At 40.2% G+C, this 26,214-nt stretch overlaps 1 protein-coding gene across 1 annotated transcript; it reads right to left on the reverse strand.

Moving 5' to 3' along the window:
• Window positions 1-1,390: 1,390 nt before the first annotated feature.
• slitrk6 (SLIT and NTRK-like family, member 6) lies at window positions 1,391-5,010 on the reverse strand. The gene has a single exon (XM_077612759.1). The coding sequence runs from the start codon at window positions 4,996-4,998 to the stop codon at window positions 2,470-2,472; it is 2,529 nt and encodes an 842-aa protein (XP_077468885.1). The 5' UTR covers window positions 4,999-5,010; the 3' UTR covers window positions 1,391-2,469.
• Window positions 5,011-26,214: the final 21,204 nt, after the last annotated feature.

Consider the following 26,214-nt stretch of genomic DNA (forward strand, 5'->3'; position numbering starts at 1 on the left):
GCTGATTTTTGCTCTTTTCGGAGAATTGCTGCTTATTGATCATTAGGAATCAAAGCTTTACTTTTAACAGGACATTCTCTGTTCAGCCACTCTTTTAATTTATCACCATTTATTCATGGTTGTTGTGCTTTGTATTTTACCCCATAAACCCAACGCCCCCAGAAAAGATGGATTGCAAGTTTGCCTTGAAAAAAAACTTCAGCTTATCTTACTAAAATTCTAATTTTACTCACTTTTTTCATTTTTTTTAAAGAAATATTTAAATAAAAAGTCTTAGTAACTGCATATCACTAAATAAGCACCCTGATGCTCTGAGGATTTTTTTTCTGGGGAAGAAAAAAAGAAAACAGCTCAAAACTGTCAGCGAGAAAGCAAAACCAAAAATAAATAGAAAAAATAAACTAAAACAGCTTATCATCCTGTGGATGTTAATCGGAGACACTTTAAATGGCGCTAGGTCTCCCGTTTAACATAATTTTGCATGCAATTTGCTTAATTCTGAACACAGTCGTTCCCACATTGAGTAAAGGACCACCTACCGTATTTCCCGCACTATAACGCAAAATTATATTGAAGGTCCTCCTTATAGTGTGGAAAATATGGTAATATTTTATTATTATTTTAACTTTAATATTGATCTTATTGATTCAAACATACAGGTAAAATGTTTTTATTACCTAAGCATTATTTTGTCTGTTTTACTACATCACAAAAATGTGTCTTTCAACAAAGATTTAAGTAAACCATATTCAACAGCATATATCATACTAAATAACAACACCAAAGTTATTTATATTACCAAAATTAATCACCTATTAAGGCATTTTTTTATTTAAACTATTTCAAAACAGTGTACTAATAACAAAGTCTAAACCTATGACTCCCTAGATTTTTACAGCATAACGTACATAACCCCCCAAAAAATAAAAAATCCTCTCAGTGGAAACCGACACTTACTGCCAAATTTTCTCACCACGTTAATCCAGTGTCATTTCTTCCCATTTTTGGCATTACAGTTAATCCGCCATGTGCAAGTCAAACACAACCAAAAACAAACATCCATCCCAGGTGGTGTGTGTTTGTGCTGTACATGTATATTGTGTGTGTTTTCTTAGAAGACCCCCCCATGCCCCCCTCCACACACACCCCTACGCGAGCCATCTCCAAACCCCCACAGCCATTGTTGTGTGATTAAGGATAGATTTGAGCCATTGCGCAGAACGCCGGGGTACAACAGCAGGGAAATAAATAACCCCAAAACAAGCGCCCGCATTGCAGGAAGCTGATTGGACGATAAAAGAGCAGGGGGGTGGGGGGGGAATCAAGCAAGCAAAGATGGAGATGTCCACGTCCGATGTTCATCCGCGAAATTCTCATTTAGGCAACAGTATTTGTGTTGTATTCTTTATTTTCTTTGCTCTTTAGGTACAACTTTATGGACTGTACAGCACTGAAGGCACACAAAAACAAAATATAGAATGCGACGTGACTATTTACAAGATGTGCAGAATAAATAATGCAGTGGCGTGAGGTTAAAAAGCTACAGATAGTGTGCTTACGTAGTGGAATCCTGAATCATGTCCATGTTGAGAAAGGCGTTTATTAGGATCATAAAAAGGGGAAGAAAAAAATCCAAACGGGTCCGTGTAGTTCGTAACGGATGCCCGGATCAGATGAATTGTGGTGTTTTGAAGCAAAAACAATGAAAAATGAAAACTTCAGCAGGACTCGGTTGATTGTCATGCACCGTATTGATTAGCGCAGTGCATTTTACAAGACGATAGTTCTGTACTTCTAAGTGCTCTGTTTTTTTTCCTTTTAGAAAAAGAACCCCTCCGCTACGTTCGTAGAAAAATAAACCAACATTTTGCAGGACGGCAGAGACGATGAAAGAAAAAGACTATTTACATACACGCTCCTTCCTCTATTTCCGACGTACGTCGTTGACCCGAAAAGCCCACCACCCAGCGTACAACCCCCCCCTTGCCCATGACACAATGAGCATTCCGGTTCGAGCGATCCAGCTGGTTTATGTTGACAGAGGGTGGAATCAGGTCAGGCTCGGAGTTAGGATAGACTGATTAAACAGCAATTCTAGGTCAAGTGGTGATTCAAAATTCACAATTTTCTAACATCTGCTTTATCCTAAACAAATAAAGAGTGTGAGTGTGGGGGGGTGTTTGGGTTCTGGGCGAGGGGCCAGTCTTTACCCATCAATTCATCTAGGGAGAATAAAAGTCTATTAACGTCCCATTTGGCCCCACCCCTAAAAAAAAGAAAAGTACACCTTCCACTTAGCTACATTGTATGGCTGTCAAAAAGCTAAGAATTTATATGCGCCGTTACATTCTGTGCTACCATTTGACTTACAGTGACATGCCCATTACACCTACTTCGCACCGGGGAAGTAGAAAGCGGGCAAGGCACTTGCTTGGGAACGTCACGCTCGCTTTCTATCCCTGCTGGATTTCAGTTATACGCCGGCGGATGCTCCACAATCTCCAAGTAGTCTGGCTCGCTATGTAAATTGGCTTTGAGTTCAAAGTACTCGTTCTTAGTCTGCTCGAGCATGACCTTGCGCGGCCGCGAGTACATAATTGTCTCCATTAGCTTTAACTCCTCCTGGTGCCCCGGGACTTGCCTTTCCACGGTGGGCTGAAGATGGGCCATGTTTTTTCGGAGGTATTCCGTAATTCCTAGCTGCTGCAGCTCCTTCTCCCGCTCCAGAATGTTCCTGTACAAGGAGTTGGGGTCTCCCAGCGTGACGAATTCGGCAGGGCGTTCACCTGGTTGGGACTTGGAGCCGGGGTTCCCGGTAAGCGGGGAGGTGTTCTCTTTCTCCATGATGCTCCGGCAGACATGATTCTTGGAGCCGGGACCGTCCTGACCGTAATCCAGATCGCTGTCGTGATCTTTGTGCTGAGAGCAGTACGTGGGGTTGCGGCAGATCTGCACCACGGGACTACGCGATCTCTCCTCGTACAGGCCGGCCGAGCCGGGTCGTTGCGTCAGGGTGTGGTGCGTGGTTTTCTGCCCGTACATGCTGTAATGCAAGTGGATGGGGCTGCTGGTGCTAGTCTCCCTGGGGTGCTCGCCTCCCACTTTCCTCTTGGCCCGGCGGCGCCGTCGGTGCACCACGAAGACCACCAGGCCGGCCGAGCAGAAGATGATGGTCAGGACGAAAACCAGAAGGCTCAGGATTAGCACGGAGAGCGGAACGGTGTCCGTCAGCGAGGCCAGCAGGCCTCTGCCGGCGCCGTCGGGGCCCAGCGTGGCGGTGGCGCTCTCCTCCCCGTCCAAAGAGTGGGTCCCCAAACCCGTGCAGAGCGCTTCGTGACGCAGGTTCCTGAGATCAGACTGCGTGGCCTTTTTAGGCGTGTGGCACAGGACGGAGCCCACCACGGTGTCCTTTCTCAGTTTTTCCAGCCACTGTTTGAGGCTAAACAAGTCGCAGCTGCAGTCCCAAGGGTTGTCTTCTAAATAAATCTGCTCTAACGAGTGGAGTTGATCGAGCACGTTGCTCACCGGCAGGTGCGTGAACAGATTTTTCCTCAGATTCAATTTGGTGAGAGGCGCATTGCGAAATATCTGCGCGGGAAGGGAGCTGAGCAGGTTGTTGTTTAACGACAGCAGATTAAGGTTTGGCAGGGGATTAAAAGCGCCTGGAGCGATGTCCTTGATCAGGTTATATTCCAGGTACAAATACTGGAGATTGTGCAGACCCACAAACATGGTGGGGTGCAGTTTCTCAATCCGGTTGCCGTTCAAATGCAGCTTCTTCAAACTGCTCAGGCTGAGAAAAGTCTCGTTGTCGATGTACTCGATTCTATTGTTCGCCAAGTTGAGCAGTTCCAAGCCGTCGTAGGTAACAAAGTCGTACCTGTAGAGTTTCTGAATCATATTTCCCGTCATGACCAATTTAGTGGGGCTTTGAGGAGCCACTCCGATATCCGAGACCTTTTGAATTCCTCGGTCTTGACAATGCATCAAAAACCCCGCCGAGGGGTAATTGTGACACGAACAATGTTCCACACAAGGGCTACCCGGAACCTGAGACGGAGTCGGTGGCTTGCCTTCGTTGTCGTCTTTGGCGTCGGTCAACTTGGGAACCTGCGCCCCCTTAGAGGACGGCGTGACCACCATATCCAGTGACTTTGAGGGTTCTTCCAAATTGATGTCGGCGTGGGACGGGCACAGGACTTCTCGCTTGACTTTGGCCAGCATGGTTCCCTTGAAATTGTGCGGGGCGCTGCAGACCACCTCCCCGATAGCAGACTGCCCCCTCATATTCTCCATCCAGATTTTCAGGTGCAAAATATCGCAGTCGCACACCCAGTCGTTGTCCTCCAAGAGCAGTTCCATAATCCGCCCAATGTGTTCCAAAAAGCCCACGTAAGGCAGCGTCTGCAGTTTGTTCCCGCGAAGGTCCAGGTGGGTGAGAGGCACGAAACGAAAAACGTTATTTGGCAAAAACTCGATGGAATTGTCGTTGAGGATCAGGACCTTGAGCCGGATCAGCTTGTTGAAGGCCCCCGGTTCGATGACCCGGATAAAATTGGTGTCCGCTTGAAGAAACTCCAAATTGCCCAGGCCTTGAAAGGTGTCCTCCTTGAGGGTGACGAGGAAATTTCGATTGATGTGGAGTTTTTTCAGCGAACCCAGGGCGCCGAACACCCCCGGTTCTAACTCTTGTATGCTGTTGCCTCCGACGTGGATGGAAAGGGCGTTCTTGAGCGCTTCCATTTCTTCGGCGCGAAGCTCGACCAGGTCGTTTTTGTAAAGGTTCAAATGGAAGGGCACGTTGGACAGGACTTGGATTTGACCCAGGGAACTGATGTTTCTCTGCTCGCAGTTCATGTAGAAAACGCCGTCCTTGGCCTCACAGGAGCACAAGGAGTCGCACGACTCGCTGATGGAGGCGGAAGGTTGCAAGGGATGCGAATCTTGAGACTGGACTGCTTTTAAAAACAGGCTGATGAAAAGCACGCAGGGCGACATGATGCTCTCTCCCTTACCTGCGATGACACAAAGTGGATGGGGGGGTTAAAGAAGAGAAAAATAACATTACAAGGCAGATTGTTCACAGTAGTGTTTGATTTGTAGCAGAAACGTTTAGTACACAGCCCCCATTGTTGTTTTGTTTGGCCCGACAAAGTAAATCATGTGCACCCACTTCAGAGTAAAACGCTGTTAAAATTTCCAGATGTCACATCTTTGCATGTTTTATCCTTTTTTTTTATTACACATTAACATATGAGACACAAGTGTGACCCATGTGAACCAAAATGTGATGTCTATATAAAATAGATACTTGTTGTCAATGTTCTTAATATTTTTAAAAGATGGTTAAAATATTGTTTTATTTATTTATTTTTCTATTTGTTGTATTTTTATGGGTAAATCGATTTACAAAATGATTAAAATATTGTTTTTATATGTATTTTTCTATTTGTTGTATTTTTATGGGTGAATCGATTTACAAAATGAATAAAAAATAAATAAATAAATTGCATGTTTTATCCCTTTTTTTATTACATATTAACATTTGAGACAAATGTGACCCATGTGAACCAAAATGTGATATCTATGTAAAATTGATACTTGTCCTCAATGTTATCAATGTTCTTAATATGTTCAAAAGATGGTTGAAATATTTGTTTTATATGTATTTTTCTATTTGTTGTATTTTTATGGGTGAATCAATTTACAAATGATTAAAATATTGTTTTTATGAGTATTTTTCTATTGTATTTTTATGGGTGGATCGATTTAAAAAATGATTAAAATATTGTTTTTATATGTTTTTTCTAGTTGTTGTATTTTCATGGGTGAATCGATTTACAAAATGATTAAAATATTGTTTTTATATGTATTTTTATTGGTGAATCAATTTATAAAATGAATAAAATAGTCGTTTAAAGAGAGAGGGATTTTTTAGGTTTTTTTCTTTAAAACAAATGGTTTCCTTTTTTTAAAATAAAAAATAGAAAAATACCCTCCCACCCCACTTTGAACAGATTTATAGTGCGGCATGTCTCATATTTAAAAAAATAGTTACTTTAAGAGGGTGCCTATGAGTCCCAAATTTTTTAAAAAAAATGCTACATTTTAGATCATTTCGAGGTCAACCACCTCCAAAAAACAACCAATTAGCCGTTGATGAGTAGATAAATCATGGCAGCCCTGTTTCACTGCCATTAACGGCCCAAATGATCACTGCCAACCCTCCCCGTCAGAATGCATTAGACCCCCAGCATCATCAACGATGGCCAACGCTTTAAAATAAAGGTCGACTGACGTAATGTCCCTATAGAAACAAAAATAGCAAAAACGCGCTGCGACAAAGATGAGTTGGACACCCCTACGAACGCAAAGTTAATAAACAACCGTACCAAAGACCCCATCTCTTTCCAATGACTCACGCGATAATAGCGAGTTTGAAAACATGTCTCTACTTTGACTCACTGTTTGCCTATGCTATGCATTTACATGACTCACGCCGAGCTACTTGGCTTAAATGTCATCTCCCGTCTAGCTCAAGTACACATTAGCAACAACTTTTTACCAGTTGTCCCTCATCTGGAAGTATGGACGCAACAAAATGAAATGACGGCGTGAGGATTGTTGCCACATCAGAACTGATCTATTAATCTGATTAAAGTGACAACAGATCAAAAAGGAGGGATTCTTTGTCATGAACTGTGTGATATCTTTATTTTCTTCTTCAAAACTCCTTATGAAGCTTGGCGAATAAGTGTTGATGCGTCAGAGATCAAAACATTCGTCCTTTACCATTTGAAATTAATAAGTGTTTGTTCCTGATCCACTTTTTAATGCAATATTTAAAATAATATATGGAAAACAAGAAAACTGTCTAATGCTAGCTCTTTATGCCTTTTGAATCAGAGTTGGAGATATAAAACACGCAATTAATAGGAGTGTAAAACATCTGAAATGTAACATTGCGCACCCTTTTATCACAGGGAAAGGTTTTAGACCTTCTTGTACCACACATGTGCCAAAGTGGCGGCCCGGGGGCCAAATCTGGCCCGCCGCATCATTTTGTGTGGCCCGGGAAAGTAAATCATGAGTGCCGACTTTCTGTTTTAGGATCAAAATAAAATGAAGAGTATAGATGTATATTACATTTCCTGATTTTCCCCCTTTTAAATCAATAATTGTAATTTTTTAATCAATTTTTTCTGTGTTTTTAGTTCAAAAATCATTTTGTAAAATCTAAAAATATAAGAAAAAGGTAGAATAAACATTGTTTTAGATCTATTAAAAACTGAATACTCAGGGCTTTTAATTCAGTTATTTTAATCCATTAATAAAAATTAAAAAATCTAAATATTATATCTAAAATGGTCTGGCCGACATGAAATCGAGTTGACGTTAATGCGGCCCGCGAACCAACCCGACCGAGTCTGACACCCTTGCTGTAGCACATAAACTTCTGATATAAATACAGCGGTACCTCTACTTACGAGTTTGCTTCTACATACAACATTTTCTGGTTACAAACTCCTTTGATTTGCAAATTGGTGTTTCAATGTATGAAAACAAGATCCAAGTTACGAAATCCCCCAAAACATCAATACATTTCCGTTACTTTATTTTGAAATTGTCACAGTAGCGACGCATCCCGCTTGACAATCTCCCTACACTCCGCTGGCCTCGAATCGGCTGTCTACAAACAACAAGTCTTTGTTTTTTTTTGTTTTTAGAAGAAGAAATGGCAGAAGATACAGCGATGTCGTCGATTATTTCTAAAAAAGCAGCTATTAGTGCTAAATTGTTTTGACTTCATTTTGAGGTTTGTTTTTGTACGTGTACTTTTTTGTGTTGCCCAATGTTAGCTTCCTCCTTACACCTGGATGAGATTACATGGAAAATGTTTGTTGTTCATAATAATACGTTAATAAATTATTTTCTCCAGTTTTTGGTTCTCCGTTCATACAAATTTGGGACACTGATCTCTTATTCCGTTTTTTTTTGAGGACCACGAAACGAATTTGAGGCAGATTGGGACTCGGTTTCAGCAGATCCACAAAATCGGGTAACTCAGACTCAACTTGCATGCAAAAACGTGCGATCGAGACCTCCCTCGTAAAAGGGGGGGGTTAGCAAATCCACACAAAGGATTACCAGTTTTATAGAATAGGGATTGACTATTCTCCAACATTAGTACAGGATACATTAAGAAGAGCTCCGCTTTCTCGCTCAGTGTTCAAGACCTTTCTGCGTCTCACAATAGAGATCTCCTGGCCACAACTGATGTAATTCCAAGGTCACTTCTCAGAGAAAAGACAGACGCTGAGGAACTAGGACAGTCTTAAGCGTCATTATTACACGGGATATCTTCAGATAAACTTAAAAAGAAACAAAAAGCCAGGAATCAAGCATGACTTCTCCGAACAAAAGCAGACGGCTGAATAAATTAGTCTGTCGGTTACAGTTTATCTGGAAGGATGGGAAAGAGTTCATGGGATTACACCATTAATTCTTCACACGGTGGCAACATCTGTTTCCACTTCTAGGAGGACCAGTGCAAGAAATGACTAATATCGACTGCCAATACAGAGTTCCAAAAGGGGTTGTGGGGGTGCTGGGGCCCATCTCATCCAACTGCAGGTGCCATGTGGGCGAAGGTACTCGGAAGTTTGGTCGCCCGGACGTTTGATCGCCCGGACGTTTGGTTGCCCGGACGTTTGGTCGCCCGGACATTTGGTCGCCCGGACGTTTGGTCGCCCGGACGTTTGGTCGCCCGGACGTTTGGTCGCCCGGACGTTTGGTCGCCCGGACGTTTGGTCGCCCGGACGTTTGGTCGCCCGGACGTATGGTCGCCCGGACGTTTGGTCGCCGGGACGTTTGGTCGCCCGGACGTTTGGTCGCCCGGACGTATGGTCGCCCGGACGTTTGGTCGCCCGGACGTTTGGTCGCCCGGACGTTTGGTCGCCCGGACGTTTGGTCGCCCGGACGTTTGGTCGCCCGGACGTATGGTCGCCCGGACGTTTGGTCGCCCGGACGTCTGACAACATGACAGAGAGTTTACTGTTGAAACCAGCTCTCAAAATTATATTCATGAGAGAGAGAGTTTAATATCTAAATATCTACTGTTAAAACCAGCTCTCAAAATTATATTCACCCGGGCGACCAAACGTCCGGCGACCAAACGCCGGGCGACCAAACGTCCGGGCGACCAAACGTCCGGGCGACCAAACGTCCGGGCGACCAAACGTCCGGCGACCAAACGTCCGGCGACCAAACGTCCGGTCACGGTGGGCGACACTCAATTGGTGGCTAACCAAGAGCAGAACACAATGAGACAAGCAACCAATCACTCATAGCTAGGGACAATTTAGCCTACAATTAGACTAGAATGCATCTTTATGGGATGTGGGAAGAAAACAGAGTACCCGCATTTAACCCACACAGGCCCGGGGAGAACATGCGAACTCCACTTAGGTCGCAACCCACCAGAAATTGAACCGAATTTGGTTAGTGCGCCGCCATCAATATGTACTTTCCTTTTAAAATGAATAAAATACTTTGTGTCTTGCTTAAACTAATGATTTCAAATACTTAAAAACATGTGTTAGGAATGTGCCGATGGCTATTGTAAAACGGACTCAAAGAGCAGAACGAATTGTCTTTGACGTTATTGATCAACAACTGCAGCCAATAAATGAATAAAAAAACTAATTCACTGAAAATATCCACTGTTTTTGGACCTTTTGTTTATGCTCGCAGCTGTGTCACATGCTATCGGTACAAATGGACATTTTCCGAATCATTTCTTCCAGTCACAGCCTCCCTTTTGTGCAAGTTCTCTACGGTGGTTATTTTGGAACATAACTTCCATTTTATAATCAAAAGAAAGCTCAGTTGATAAGACATCAAACAGGCATTTCAAATGCCTTTTTTTCTCCCTATCACCAAGCTCATCTTCAAGTGGTGTTTTGAACAGAAATTGACGATCTCCAAAATGTCCATCTACACTGAAAATGAAAACAAGACTATCATTCAATCTGAGAGCTTCGCCAAGTACGGGATTTTCGTGCCATTCCTATTCCTATCCATATTTCAAACAGACTGCGTCAAAATCATTTGTATTCCTGAGCTGATCAAAGTTGCATGGGATGCCATGTCCCAGGAGCCCGAGATAAAATGTCTTTCATTGCTGCTCCACATTGGACATTCAAATATGCATCACTTTGGTGTTATGACAATTCATTTGTGGCTCCGCTAAAGCCAAGTGAGAGCTTCCCTCCAAATCCACTGTGTATAATTTACCCAATATCCCTCCATTACGAGGCTTTTTTAAAAATCAGCACTGTTTTGACCCAGATTTTTGCTACCCTTACAAAAGTCTGGCGTGATAACAAATTTACTGCCAATATTCAATACAAGTCCCAATAGAGAAATGAGCCAATTTAATCAAATAATGTGACATATCTCAATAAAACACCAATTTCAAAGGCAATAATGCTCTTTTTTTAATAGAAAACACACAAACTGAATTAAAATAATATTAAGAAATATTTTTTTTTTAAATCATTATACAAAATGTGTCATTTGAAAGCTAGATTTGTGACCCGATGCCATTTTTGTTCTCTTCCAATTAGACTATATCAAAAACATTGATATGATCCAAAATCAATGCAATCAAAATGTGTTTGTTAGCTAACTTGAAAGCAAATTATTCTATTTTTTTTATAGTGTGGCTACAGTTTTTTTTATTTATGTTCTACTCACACAGCCACACATGCAAAACAGTTTTAGGGCGAATATAATTGTATTCATTCATTTTCCAAACACCAATTCAAAGGCAATAGTGCTCTTTTTTAATATAAAACACGCCAACTGAATTAAAATATTAAGAAATATATATATATTTTTAAAATCACTATGCAAAATGTGTCATTTGAAAGCTAGCTTTCTGACCTGATGCCATTTTTGTTCTCTTGCAATTAGACTACATCAAAAACATTGATTTGATCCAAAATCAATGCAATCAAAATGTGTTTGTTAACCAACTTGAAAGCAAATTATTCTATTTTTTTTATAGTGTGGCTACAGTTTTTTTAATTTATGTTCTACTCACACACCCACACATGCAAAACAGTTTTAGGAAGAATATAATTTAATCCATTCATTTTCCAAACCAAATATCCTCAAGAGTCGCAGGGGTGCCGGAGCCTACCCCAGCAAATTTTGTAGGCGGGAGACACCTGAATCAGTTGGTAGCCAATCGCAGGGAACAAATCAAACAACCAATCACATTCATATCTCGGGACTATTTAGCATACAGTTAGCCTAGCATACATGTTTTCATATGTTGGAGGAAACCGCAAATTCTATAATTTTCTCCTCCTCGAATGGCGGTCGAATATTGTTGTTGTGAGAGACAGCCAATGGGAGGCCAGCGGAGTGTAGGGAGATTGTCAAGCAGGACGCAACACTACGGCAACAATTTCAAAATAAAATAACGGATATAAGAAATGTATTGAAGTTTTGGGGGATTTCATAACTTGGATCTTATTATTGTATATTGGGACAGTCATTTGCATATCAAAGGTCGGATTGGAAGAGCGTAACCTGGGTTTTGGGGGCTATCCCTTGTCTAAAAACGACAATATTATGCCGACCAAAGTGCAATTCTGACATTGAAACACAGCTGCTCATTGTTTTGTCAAAAATGGGGCATGTGATATTTATTCACGATATAAAACCCTAGTTTTCCATTAATATTTTGTACGCCTTGTGCACAAAATGCCTCTTGTGTTGTAGGGTTTATTTTTATCCTCAGATGTGTCACACTTTGCCGGGAATCAACTTAATACGGCAATTTGAATTCATACAGTGCAGGGTTGTGAGCATATCATTGCATTGCATTGGTCATCATGCAGTATGCGCAAAAATGGGAAAACGGCATAATGTTAAAGGAAACTTTTTGATTATAAGGGGACTGTGAACTGTAATATTTTGATTCACAAGCAAAACATCAGGCAATCAAAAAAAAAAAACTGAGTTGTTATTTCATCACATTTTGCTCACTTTTTCACATACACATTAAAAGTGCATGTGACTATTTTGGGCGTTTCCACCTCAATGGCTGCAATTGTCTGACCATGGACAATCATATTCAGTTGTAAATTTTAATTATTTTCTCACATATTAGCCACCTCCGCGTATAAGCCGCATCATTAAAATTGCCTTTTTTTTTTACAATTTCTCTCGTATAAGAAATGGATGGGAACATCAAATGAATTAAAAAAATTATAAAAATTTAAAAAATTTATACAAAATTATAATAGTAAATCTTTGTATTATTCATGGTAAAATATGATTATACTGGTTATATTTAAATATTTTAGACGTAATTTAATGAAATTAAATTGATTCTGGTTATGACGAATCTTCTTTTTTTTTTCTTTTTTTAATTTCGCAGTATTAATACTGGGATAATAAATAACTCGTTAGATGCCATTGAAGTGGATAAATGTCCAATCCATCTGGACAGGAAGGGCTGAAAGACATTGTTTGAACTCGTGTTTAAATCAATTGGACATCTATTGCTGTAAATGAGAATGAAATGAAAAATGTTAGTAAATCTTGTATTATTTGTAATTATAATATATTTTCTTCTGCTGCCAACCTCTCCCAATCAAAATAGATTGGATGTCTGTCTATAGATTGGTCGCCAATGGGTTAAAAAGCTCATGGTTGACTTCTCGAACACGATTGTGTCAATATTGAAGAAAGCACACTTTATTAGCTTAAGCCCCAAATATTTTTTTCAGTTTTTTTCTTTTTGAAGTAGGATCAAATGAGTGGGAAAACAGTGGGGAATTTTACACACTTGAATGTTGGAATGATGCCATCCTGCGAAATGTCCTTTCTAAATGCCGCGTGCATTTACCGCTGCCTTTTGATCGACTTTGGCTTCTCACATGCGCTAAAAAGACAACGCTTTTTAAAAGCAACTTCTCGGTGTAATCATGTTCATGATAGTTCTCCGTGGCTTGGGGCTTGGTGTGTTCTCTCCGACTTGAATTGCTCAATTGAAGCCGCCAAGCACAGCCAGAAACAACGGCCACGGGCTACTGGAAATGATCGTCTTATGATTCCTTCCACCAATAGGTGTTGATGCCATCTGATTCATTAATACTCATAAACGCACGTTGAGCAAAGCAAAAATGTGTACATGGATACAAACTTGCCTGTTCTGGAACTTGGGAAAGACGAGCTAAACTAGATGGATTGGGCAACCGTCCAATTGAATCGATCAAAATGCAACACGTCGATCGATACCGGTGTTGTTTAGATCTGCTGATTTGTTGAAAAGAATTGTTTTTTTGTGGGGCTGGTCGAGATTAATGTTGATTATTTTGTATTTTTTTAGATGGCTCTTGGTGATCGGCCGTGTCATTTTTAATCGAACGTATGCAGATGCCAACAGTATAATTTGGGAGGATTAAACAGTCTATATGTTTGGTCGCCCGGATATTTGGTCGCCCGGACGTTTGGTCGCCCGGACGTTTGGTCGCCCGGACGTTTGGTCGCCCGGGCGTTTGGTCGCCCGGACGTTTGGTCGCCCGGACGTTTGGTCGCCCGGACGTTTGGTCGCCCGGACGTTTGGTCGCCCGGACGTTTGGTCGCCCGGGCGTTTGGTCGCCCGGGCGTTTGGTCGCCCGGACGTGTGGTCGCCCGGACGTTTTAATATCCAAATATCTACTGTTGAAACCAGCTCTCAAAATTATATTCACCCGGGCGACCAAACGTCCGGCGACCAAACATCCGGTGCTAAAGGGTAAAGCTAATTACACGTAAATACGTAAAAGACAGATACTGTAAATTAAAATAGCAATACTAAACATTTCCATTTTCAAATGTCCCCTAGCTTAAATTCCTAATATCACAGATTTTTAAACACTATATGATAGTACAGAATTACCAAAATGGCTCACTTAATTACGAAAAAAATACAATTTCTCATTCACTGGTGGCATTATTCATTCATTTTCTGTACCGCTAATCCTCAAGTCGGGGGCGGAGGGTGCTGTAGCCGATCCCAGTCAACTATGGGCACCAAGCAGGGAACACCCCAAATCAGTGGCTAGCCAATCACAAGGCACAACAAAACAAAGAACCAATTACTCATAGCGAGTGACAGTTTAGCGTACAATTAGCCTAGCATGCATATTTTTAGCACTTGGGACGATACCGGAGTACCCAGAGAAAACCCACTCAAGCCTGGGGAGAACATCCAAACAACATACAGTGCGGACCCACCTGGGATCGAACCCTCGACCCCAGAACTGTGAGCCCAACACGCTAAACACTTTCGCACTGGGCCGGTTGTCCCATTATAAAAATATGGCGATCTATTAATTGAGCCAAATTTTAAAGCTAGGCTACTTATTGAACGTGAAATACTCTGGTGCGCCTTACAGTGCAGAAAATGATTGATTAATGATGAATTATATTGCATAATAAAGAATATTAGTCCATCCCTTTCCTGAAGACAGAAAAACAAAGGCAAGGCCACAGGCTGCGTTGACATCAGCATACAGACCGCAGTGTAAACAAAAGTTATTTTGCTTAAGTAATGTTTATTCTTCTTCTTCTTCAGAAAGCCCATCAATTCTCCGTAGGCTCCTTTCCGAACGAAGGGTATTTCCATGGCTCAGCAAGCGGGCCAAACACCTCGCTGCACACCAGCCTTAAATAAACTCCCATCGCCGAAGCAACCTGTTTCTCCAACTGCAGACAATAATAAATACAATATTAATGGAAGGTTGTTTGGTGAGCGCAGCCATCCATTTTAGCGCCTAAAGCCCAGAGTCTTGGGCAAGCGGCTTCCTGATTGTTTTTTTTCCTTTCATTTTCTTGCCTTCTCTCTCTCTCTGATCTAGTTATGTCTCCTCACAATGACACAGGCATGCTTCGCAGCGAAACATGTCCTGCCTTAGGAGCGTTCATCTTTCCTGATTTGCGCCAAAAGGTGTCAAAGTGGCGGGTCGGGGAGCAAGATGAGGCCCGCCGCGTGACCTTGTGCGGCCCGCCAAAGTCTATCGTGTATCAGATGTTTTAATGCTAAAATTCAAATGAAGATTAACCAGAATATTTCACTTTCTGGCCTTTTTCTAAGGGAAAAAAATAATTTTTATACACTTCGTTTTAAATTGCAAAAATGTAATGTTTCCATTTTTTTAGTTCATTTTTATTTTATTTTTGAAAATATGATTTCATATTTAAAAAATAATAATAAAATGATTCCCACTCGGTGATGGTGTGATTGTCCGTGTTATTGTGCGCTGGCCTGATTGGCTGGGATAGGCTCCAGCACCCTCGCGACTATTATGAGGATAAGCCAAGGGTGGGCAAACTATTCCACAAAGGGCCGCAGTGGGTTTTCATTCCAACCCATAAAAAGGCCTCTAAATCAGCTGGGATAGGCTCCAGCACCCCCGCGACCCTCGTGAGGATAAAGCGGTTCAGAGAATGAATGAATAAAAGATTAAAATAAAAAAAATAAACCATTTAGTGTTTTTCTTTCCCCTATATATAGATATATTGTTCTAAAAATCTGACAAAATAAAACTAATAAGCTATTACTTTTTTCCTAAATAAACACATACAAATATAATATTACTATTTTCTGTTTATAAACAAAACGGGCAGAAGATCATGATTCATAAAAAGTACAATAGAATACTTCCTATTATGAGTCTCAAAAACAAGGGGTGTCAGACTCGGATTGGTTAGCGGGCTGCATTAACGTCAACTCAATTTCATGTGGGCCGGACCATTTTAGATATAATTTTTTATGATATTTTTTTTTATAAATGGATTAAAGGAACTGGATTAAAATCCCTAAATATTCATTTTTTATTGATTTGAGCATTTTTTCTTAGTTAGAGAAAATCATTTATTTAATAATTGGTTTTCATTTCCAGAGGAAACCATTTTTTATTATGCTCCATATTAAAGTGAAAAACAGAAAATATTTTTATATATTTTTAGATTTTGCAAGATGATTTTTGACCTAAAAACACAGAAAAAAATGGATTAAAAAATTGCAATTATTGATTTAAAAGGGGAAAAAATCTGGAAATATAATATACATCTATATCTATCATTTTAATTTGATCCTAAAACAGAGAGTCGGCACTCATGATTGACTTTCCCGGGCCACACAAAACGATGCGGCGGGCCAGATTTGGCCCCCGGGCCACCACTTTGACACCTGTGCTCAAAAAGATCTGGATGCATCCCAACATCTATAAATGATCGATTGCTGATCAATAAAGCTTTCAATTCATGAAGTATAGCATCAAAATTGACCCCTAAATAAAAGTAATTATGACGTGGCCTAAAACAAAAGAGGAGTTCGGCACCCCTGCACAACTGCTTTCCCACAAAAAAAATGAGACGGCATTACTTGTTGCATGCAGCACAGGCGAGGTTTCATCTTAGTCACACACACAACACACACACACCCAACACACACACACACACACACTTACAACCGCTTCTACTCTATTGCTTGACAGTGCAGAAATGCGAGTGCGTTTTTGTGCCTTTTTAATGCACACGTGCGCACTCATCGTTGCACGCCACAGCGATTCGCCGCCGTTATCCCGGGAGCCAATTACTGAAGGAGTTAGGGTCCCCTTTTCACACGGCGTAATGCAAGCGATGTAGCTCACCCCACAAGGGTCATGACCAAGACTTCCAACGTGAGAGAGCAAAAGAAATTCACTCCAACACAATCTTGATTTAATGATCCTGCCAGCAAACGAGCAAAGGAGCAATAGCCACTTTTGCCCGCCGGCGCTTTTAACCACGCGCACGCATGTTTCTCTCTATGGCAACCAATTTTGCACTGTTGGATCTTTGTGAGAAACTCCAGGAGATGTTTTATTTTTCTTCTCCTTGGTAAGTGTGTCAAAATCAAGTTTTGTGGTTACGGGCCAATATGTCTGCCAACGAGGCCGTTACGATAACGCAAGCTGCCAAACGTGAAAAATCATATTTCCTAATTACTGACCCTAGTTTTTTGAGACGCCTACAAAATTAACGCCAATTATTAACTCATTTTATAAGACTTTTCAAGTGTGTCGTTGACCAGGAAGTGAGCACACGCTACTTAACTTTCAAAATAATTGAACGTTTTGACAACCTACAAAACTTATTGAGGACATAATATTGCATTTCTAAATGAATCGTCACGTCTTTCAACATTTTATTTGATTTCTTTTTACATAAATTGCTGAAAATAACGTTTTGATTATTTCAATTTATTTATTATGTCTGGATTTTTTCAATTTGTTTTTATTTTGTCTGGATTTTTTCAATTTTTTTATTTTGTTTGGATTTTTTCATTTTTTTTTATTTTTTTTGGATTTTTTCATTTTTTTTTTTTTTTTTTTGGACTTTTTCAATATTTTAATTTTGTTTGGATTATTTCAATTGTTTTATTTTGTTTGGATTGTTTCATATTTTTATTTTGTTTGATTTTTTTTCAATTTTTTTAAATTTTGTCTTGATTTTTTCAATTATTTTGTTTTTGTTTTGATTTGACTCATTTTGATTTTCTTAGTTTTGATACAAAATGCATATTTAGCAGTTTGGTAAACACTGGCGATGAAAACTACGGGAGATTTGTTGTATTTGGCAGCTCAGCAATTATCCGAGCATTATAGACCAGGGGTGTTAAACGTGAGGCCCGTGGGACGGAACTGGTCCGCTAGGGATTTTGATCTGGGTCATCCTACCTGACTGGCACTTTGTAGCTCATTCCTAATGTACATATAGAATTAAATACTTTCATTTTTTTCATAAGAGCGCCCCAAAACCAGAAGTTTTTGAGTTGCGCCCCACTGCCCTCAAAATGGCACCTTCAATGGCAACCAATGAGTTAATACAGAACCTCTAAAGGCCTAAAAAAAAACAAGAAATGCCCCCAAATCAGCTGCAACTGACAAACGAACAGTAAGCATCTCGGGAAGTCCATAAAAAACAATAGGAAATAATCCAAAAATTCCCAAAAATGGCCCGTGAGTACCCTAAAATCCATTTTAGTGGAGCAAAATGACGTCATTGCCTCCTATTGACAATAACGAATGTCCAAGGGACATAAACATGAGTGCCATTGACGATGATTCAGTGTACTTCAAATTTTGGTGACGTTAGAATTGACGTCAACACAAAACCTCTACATTAGAAACATTGATTTGTTTGGGACTTAGCCTTCCAAATGTATCCACTTAATATTGGTATGATGTTCCGCTCAATCCGTTTTCAGAAATGTTCACAACTCTCAACTTGAAAGACACTTTTGAACATTTCTGATGCAATTAATGATCTAAAGAACAGAAAATAATGCATGCATTTAAGCTGTCTTTTTTTTCCCCAGTCATGGGGTTGCTTCTTATGTCATTAGATCACTTTTAACTCTTTTCTTTGTGGTTGTCTATCATAAAACAGGAAGAAAAAAATGTATATACCGTATTTTCCGGACTATAAGTCGCAATTTTTCATAGTTTGGCTGGCCCTGTGAAGTACAACTTTTGTTTTTTGTCTCTTTTGCTGACCAATAACAGCCTGTTATGTTTTTTTGACTATAGTTATCAGAAAAACGGTTATGTTAACAGATGCTGTCGTTTTCTATTTAACAATTGTTAATTTAATGTATATTTGTTCTTGGTTTCTGATTGAATAAAAAAAATGCAAAACATGAAAATAAAATATGAATAATATAAGTAGGGAGCATTTGTGGATATCACATTTTTGGTCATTGGGCAACAATTAAACACCAAAATGTCCCTATTGATGATAAAATGACCCAATTTTTTACATCCATGTATATGCTCACCAGGTTTTTTTTTTTTAAAGATTTTAATCTATACTTTTTTAATGCTCGAAAATACTCATCTGCCCTTTTAAGGGTTAAATAATGCTGAAATAATCAAATTGAATTCCCTGACAAAAACATTAAAATAACCAAAAAATGATTATCAAGCAAATCATTGACTTTATGACTAAGAACAGTTTTTTTTTAAATAATTATATATAGGATGAATCGTTTTTTTAAATATGAATTTAATTGGCTAATTTAGATCAAAAAGCCTTAAAAAGGCACAGCATGAGCCTTCAATCTGTCAATTAGCAAAATTCCAGGTGGGCTCAAGGTTACCTGTCAACTTTGAGCTGACGTTTTTTGTTTTTTTTCCCCCCAACAAAATGTGACGCCAGTTTTAACGTTAAAAGCCACTATTCGGTAAATTCCCTTTCTTAAGTGCACCTAACAAAATAAAATGTAGATGAGGAATATAATAAAATGATAACGATTTCTTACCCAGGAATACAAAAAAAGTGATGTCAAAGAAGCTATTCCAATTGACGCCGCGGACAGTCCATCAGTGCGCGGAAAAAAAACGAGTCTCTCCGCAGTGAGGTTGAACTTCTTCACTTGTCCCCCCCCGGTCACGATGTCCACCAAAAAATTAAAAAAAAATGTCCACTCTTCTCTTGAACCGGGACGATGATCGATACTAGTCCTCTATCGGTTTTGGCAAATTGGGTGAGTGCAAAGTTCCCAGTCTGGAAGATTTTTTAAATTTATTTTTTAAAGTCGTGCTCGTATTTTTTTTCTTTAGATGCACATCCCATAAAGAGCAACGATGTGCTCCGTCATGTTCTTCTTAGCGCTGCTCGTTGTTTAGCGAGAAGAACTGAGCGACGCCTGGGCTCGGTTTCTTCATTTGCATGGAGCGGAGGTGCAATACAGCGAGATGGGAGGTCCATCAAGCTCGACAGAAAACGGCAACACATCCGGTAAAGCTGAAGAAAATAAAAGCAGCGAGCTGAATAATCTCCCCTTTTTGACAGCAATAACATAACAACGAACGTTTGTCCTTAAACCACATATCCGTCCCTATCTAATACACTATAATACGACAGCAAGATAGAAAGAAACAAAATATTAACAGAAAAATCACGTACTTAAACACATCCACTTCCGGTTTTCACAAATCCAAATGTGTGGTCTAATCATACAGCTGGGAGCTGTTATACTCAACTCCCTATTGGAGTATTTTACATTACAGAGGAAGAAATAGGAATTGTTGTGCTTTAAATAGCTCGGCAGCAGCGCCATTCAAATGTTTGCTGTTATATAATAGGCAGGTAGCCACAATAATCTTATTTTCTATGATAACAATAAGGAAAGGAGGAAGGTCAGGAAAAGTGCAGAAAAGGATAATCAAGTGTATGATTTTTTTTCCTTCATCTTTTGAAAGTTTGGACAGCAGAGCGGCCCGGTGGGGCGAGTGGGGGGCAAACCGGTCCTCGAGGGCCATTGTGGTTACAGGTTTTTGTTCCAACCGATCCCACACAAACAGTTCAACCAATGAGGTTTCTGCTGAAACAAGAAGCACCTGACTGCAATCCACTGATTGCACTTGTAGGAAACCCGATTGGTGGAAAGGTTTCCTCTTATAGGTTGGAACGAAAACCCGCCCCTACTGCGGCCCTTTCTGGAATAGTTTGCCCACCCCTGGGTTAGCGCGTCGGCTTCACAGCTCTCGGCTCCGGGGTTGAAGTCCAGGTCGGTCCATCTGTGTGGAGTTCGCATGTTCTCCCCGGGCCTTTGTGGGTTTCCTCCGGGTACTCCGGTTTCCTCCCATATTCCAAAAACATGCATGGCAGGCAGATTAGACACTCTAAATTGCCCTTAGGTATAGGTGTGTGTGTGCATGGTTGTGCCCTGCGATTGGCTGGGTACTCGGTCATTTGGTCGCCGGTCTTTTGGTCGCCCGGAAGGTTATTGATAATTACCATTTAAATCGTTGCTCAAATTACCTAAATACAAACTGCGAATTACTATTTAGTCATTCTTAATGCCCTATTAATTATTAGGCTAAAGAAAAGCTCAAAATTTCCCGGACTTTTATTGTTTTTTGTTGGATAACTTGTTAAGACCCTGACGGACGTAGCTTCTTAAAGGGACAACGCATGTATATACAAACTCATACACTGACACATCGGCTCAGTGAAACTGCTCATGGCCATTGTTGGCTTTTATTGATGCGTAGACCGTGTTGTTTTACCTTGTTTTGTCGCCGGTCTTTTGGTCGCCCGTTGTTTGGGTCCGGGCGACCAGAAGACCGGCGACCAAAAGACCGGCGACCAAAAGACCGGCGACCAAAAGACCGGCGACCAAACGACCGCACACGATCGGCTGGCCACCAATTCAGGGTGTCCCCCGCCTCTGGCCTGGAGACAGCTGGGATTGGCTCCAGCACCCCCCTAAGACCCTAATGAGGATAAAGTGGTTCAGAAAATGAGATGAGATGAGTTTGGACAATATCTTTTAGGCCTGAAACAAACTGTCTTTCTTCTTCGGCTGCTCTAAAAAAGGAACTGCTACAGTAATGTTGGTTTATCATAATTATTTTCAACTCTAAAACCAACTGCATACATACAATTTTTTTTTTTTTTAAATGTGCTTTAACCCTTTTAGTGGACAGCTGTTCAAAAATGGACACTTGGTCTTTGCCTTGGTAGACCAAGTATCTGTTTTTAATAATTAAAAATGTTTTTTTTCTTTTTGAGACTTAAGACCAGGAGTGAACAAATCCGGTCCTCGAGAGCCCCTATCCGGTCCTCGAGAGCCCCTATCCGGTCCTCAAGAGCCCCTATCCGGTCCTCGAGAGCCCCTATCCGGTCCTTGAGAGCCCCTATCCGGTCTGTTTTCCATATCTCCCTCCACCAACACACCTGAATCAAATCATCTGGATCGGTATCAAGCTTCTGGACTAATATAAACTAATTAAAGACTCTAAAATGGTCTTTAATCAAGAGTGTCAATGGTTGTCCATCTACTTGCGTCCTGTGATTGGCTGGCCACTGATTCACGGTCCTCCACCTGTGCCCGAAGATAGCTAGGATAGGCTCCAGCGCCCCCCGCAACTCTTGTAAGGATAAGCGGTTCAGATGTCATTATTAACGGTCAAATGGATTGGACGTCTCTCTGTCAGGGGTAAAAAAAAAACTAGTTTACCCTGAAAGAGTTCTATAACCTAGCGACATTACTCTTTTGGAGTTTGTATCGTGAACTAAATCCGCTTAGTGGCTTCATCATGCAGTATGCTAATGAAAGCAATAAAGCTTGTGTTAGTCCAGAGTTTCATTTGGTCAGCAAAGTTGTTGTTTTCAGCACGTAGCTCGTATTGATAATGAGGCGGCAAGGTCGATAATCGGTTGTGCAGTTCTGAGATTAGTTCTTCAGTCCTGGCCTGTGGACTTCCTGTGGGGAGTTTCTGTTCATATATACATATGTATATAGCGAGTGTTACCTCTATGTACTTACAAATATCTCTACAAACAAAGTATGACGGTTACAGAAAGCTTCAATGGGAAAATTTTGTTCCAAGTTACAAAAGGTAAAATCTTACTCTATTTTATTTTGAACTTGGCATGATACTAACGCAATGTCCATGAGTTTTTCCTCAAGATAATTTTATTCTTTATTTCTCATCATTCTTTTGTATTCATAATACATCCAAGATCCAAGATGGCGCCCTTCACGCGGGAGCCAGTGGCAGTAGCTCTGTACACGCTTATGTTTTTCGTGTTTTACAGCCCTTCCATCTTTTTTTTAATTACAATTTAATATTTCTTAATATATTCCTTTTTACTTTACTTTGTACTTGATACTTTTTACTTTAATGTTTTTACAACTTTCCTTGTTCTGTTAGCCTGGCTTCTTTCGGCTACTTCTTTTTTGGAACCATTCAGCCAAGGAAGGAGCAAAACCTCGGTGCTGCCGGGGATTCGGAGCTGGACAAAAGTGCCGGGAGAAGAGGCAACGCTTCTGACCAACCATTCCATCGTGGGATAAGATGGAAGAGCTGTCGGCGCTTACCAGCAACGGAGTCGAGGGGCTCTACTCTACTACTGTTGTCTTCAGCTCCAGACCACTGAGGAACTGTGTGGATAAGCTTGGAAGAGTGACTCTGCATATTCTCTACCTCGGTCACAGTCTGCAGAAGTTCCCCATCTTGTGGAAGAATTCCTGTGTGTGGTTACAGTTTTTGTCCAACTTTACGTCTTTTGAGTCTGTATCCGTTTTTGCTACCACAACAAAAATGGCGCCGTTCAAGTGGCAGCCGGTGGTGGTAGCTCCGTCCACTCTTGCTCGTTTTGTGTTTTTGCTGCTTTTCTGTCTTAATGATTTGATTTGGTGATTCTCAATGATCCCATTTACTTTAATTGTTTTGTACTTTGTGCTTTGCTTTGTTGTACTGTCTAACTTATAACTATGCATTTTCTTGCTACTGGCACAATGAAATTTCCCGAATAGGGGATGAATAAAGTTATCCAATCCAATCCAATAATTTTAAATTGTGTGTTAACATATGTTTTGCTAGTTGCCCAAGGTTTAGTATCTAGTCCTCTCACCTAGCAACAATCACATCTTTTATACAAAATCGGTAGACTTTGATCATTTATAAAGAGTTTCGTTGATATTACTAAGAATCTTAGAATGGATTAAAGCTTTTATATGTCTCTACTTCTGAGAAATTCAAACTATGAAACCATTTCTGGAACCAATTAATTTTGTAAGTAGAGGTACAAACACACCCACACATTTTTTTTCCACCTGCCAAAAATCCTTTCATTCTATTGCTTTGCACAGGTGTCTCTTTGTCGCCCCAGTTGGTATCTTGTTGCCTGTTTTCCATCTTCTCACCCTCTGAACCTATGCAAATTCCCTTTGTTTGTTTTTTAGCATTGGCCTCTTCTTTACAATTTTACTATTGGATATGCAACGGTGTGGAAAAGTACCTGCTCCCTTCTCAAATTTTCATTTTTCTTTAAAGTGTTTTTCTTTATGGTTTGGGTTCTTTAAGTCACATGTGTCAAAGTGGCGGCCCGAGGGCCAAATCTGGCCCGCCGCATCATTTTGTGTGGCCCGGGAAAGTCAATCATGAGTGCCGACTTTCTGTTTTAGGATCAAATTAAAATATCTACATCGGCCTTCTGCAACATTTTTCTAGTAATATTCAATTATGGAAAATAAAATCAAGGCAGGCCGGCCCGGTGGAGCGAGTGGTTAGCGCGTTGGTCTCATAGGTCTGGGGTCCTGGGTTCAAATCCAGGTCGGTCCACCAGTGTAGAGTTTGCATGAGTTTGCCTGCGTGGGTTTCTTCCGGGTACTCCGGTTTCCTCCCACAATCCAAAAACATGCATGGTAGGCTGATTGGACACTAAATCACAGGTGTCAAAGTGGTGGGCCAGGGGCCAAATCTGGCCCGCCGGATCATTTTGTGTTGCCCGGGAAAGTAAATGATGAGTGCCGACTTTCTGTTTTAATATCAAATTAAAATGAAGAGTATAGATGTATATTAGATTTCCTGATTTTCCCCCTTTTAAATCAATAATTGTAATTTTTTAATTCATTTTTTTCTGTGTTTTTAGTTCAAAAATAATTTTGTAAAATCTAAAAATATAAAAAAAAGCTAAAACAAACATTGTTTTAAATCTATAAAAAACTGAATATTCAGGGCTTTTAATCCAGTTCTTTTAATCCATTTACAAACAAAAAAAATCTAAATATTATATCTAAAATGGTCCGGCCCACGTGAAATCAAGTTGACGTTAAAGCGGCCCGCGAACCAACCCGAGTTTGACACCCTTGCTATAAGTGGAGGGAGTCTCTGCAGGGATTGGTGGGATAATAAATAAAATTGATGGTGGCCACTCCCTCATTACATGAAAATTGGACAGAAGTTCAATTTATCCCCAGAATAGACAGTTTTGACAGTAGCATGTCCAGATTAAGGGACAGTTTCTTCCCCCAGGCGATAAATCTGACTCCTATGTAACAGTCATCAACTAACACCCCCAACTCTCGCCCCCAATCCCCCCTTTGATGACAAGTTCCTCATTAAAATTCCTCATAAAAAGATATAGTAGTGATATTTTCTTTAATAGGTGCACGCATTGTTAAATGGCCGTAAAGGAAATTCAGGTGTCCGTCTTAAAAGTGTATCCCATGTTACCTCTTGTTTACCTTTTTGGAAGTGTGTCAATTTGAGACTCTCCTGATTCCCTTCCAAACTTGGCTCCATTTTATGCCCGGAAACTATCATGACTAACCCGCACAAATATGACAGAAGTATTTACTCAAGACTTCAGCAGAAAATTTAGTTGTTGGAGCCATTGGTTTATATGACAAGGACATGTTGGAGCCCGTTCAGGCGGTTAACAAAAACAAAACGTAACTTATAGGACTTTAGTAACTTTAGTTTGGATTTGTCGAAAGCAAAATGGTTATCTCTGCTTATCATGCTTCAGCAAATCTACATTTTTTAAGCTGCTATGAGCCCAACAGAATCACAATGTGTAAAAAGTAGAAAAGTCTTGTCTATGATAAAGACTAATGAAGCAGTCGACATTTGGGTCAGAAGTTTATACGTTCATTTAGTCTCTCGGTCGTTAATTCAGGGATTTAAATTATTCATTTGAACTGCTCTTTTCCACTATTTAATTAGTGGAGTGATTCTGTATGTCTTAAATGAGTTTTTAAAAAAAGATTCAACTGCAAAAATTTGGATGAAAGAATTAAAAGAATTAATGAATGGTTTAAAGAAACTATTTTTAAGGCCCCGATTTTACGATACCTGTTAAAGAAACATGCTTTGCAAATAATCGTGATACGGTTATCAATGGTAAAACTGAGATTTTCTTTTTACTAAGAGTCTGAAATAAAGTATATATATTATATAGTATTTTGTTCATCTTTTTTTTAAATAGTGGTTGCAGTACCATTTCTGGCCACAGATCTTATGTATAGCTCTGTTAAATTAATAGATTTTAAATGCTAGCATGATTGCAACTTGAAATTAGCCTTTGTCAGCATAAATCATGTATTAGACAGCTCGCATGGGTAGACTAAAACCAAGAACAACGGAAAAGCCTTTAGGGTGGGATCTGGATCCGTGTGATGTGCAAAACAAAAAGTTAGCATGCGCTAATGGAATATTCTTTATGATGTCTTTTTTTGCTCATGATTGACCTCTTGTCAGTCTCGTGCAGATGATCAAAACATGTTTTTTTCTCTTAAATGTCCAGCATCATGGATTTTTATAAACCAATTACCGTATTTTTTCGCATATAAGCCGTATTTGTAACAAA

Source organism: Stigmatopora argus, chromosome 1 (assembly GCF_051989625.1).
Source record: "Stigmatopora argus isolate UIUO_Sarg chromosome 1, RoL_Sarg_1.0, whole genome shotgun sequence".
In the NCBI taxonomy this organism is placed as follows: domain Eukaryota; kingdom Metazoa; phylum Chordata; class Actinopteri; order Syngnathiformes; family Syngnathidae; genus Stigmatopora; species Stigmatopora argus.

Bases quoted from the DNA above. Each gene is read 5' to 3' on its own strand.
- slitrk6 (XM_077612759.1), bottom strand. From the start codon at position 4,998: ATGTCGCCCTGCGTGCTTTTCATCAGCCTGTTTTTAAAAGCAGTCCAG.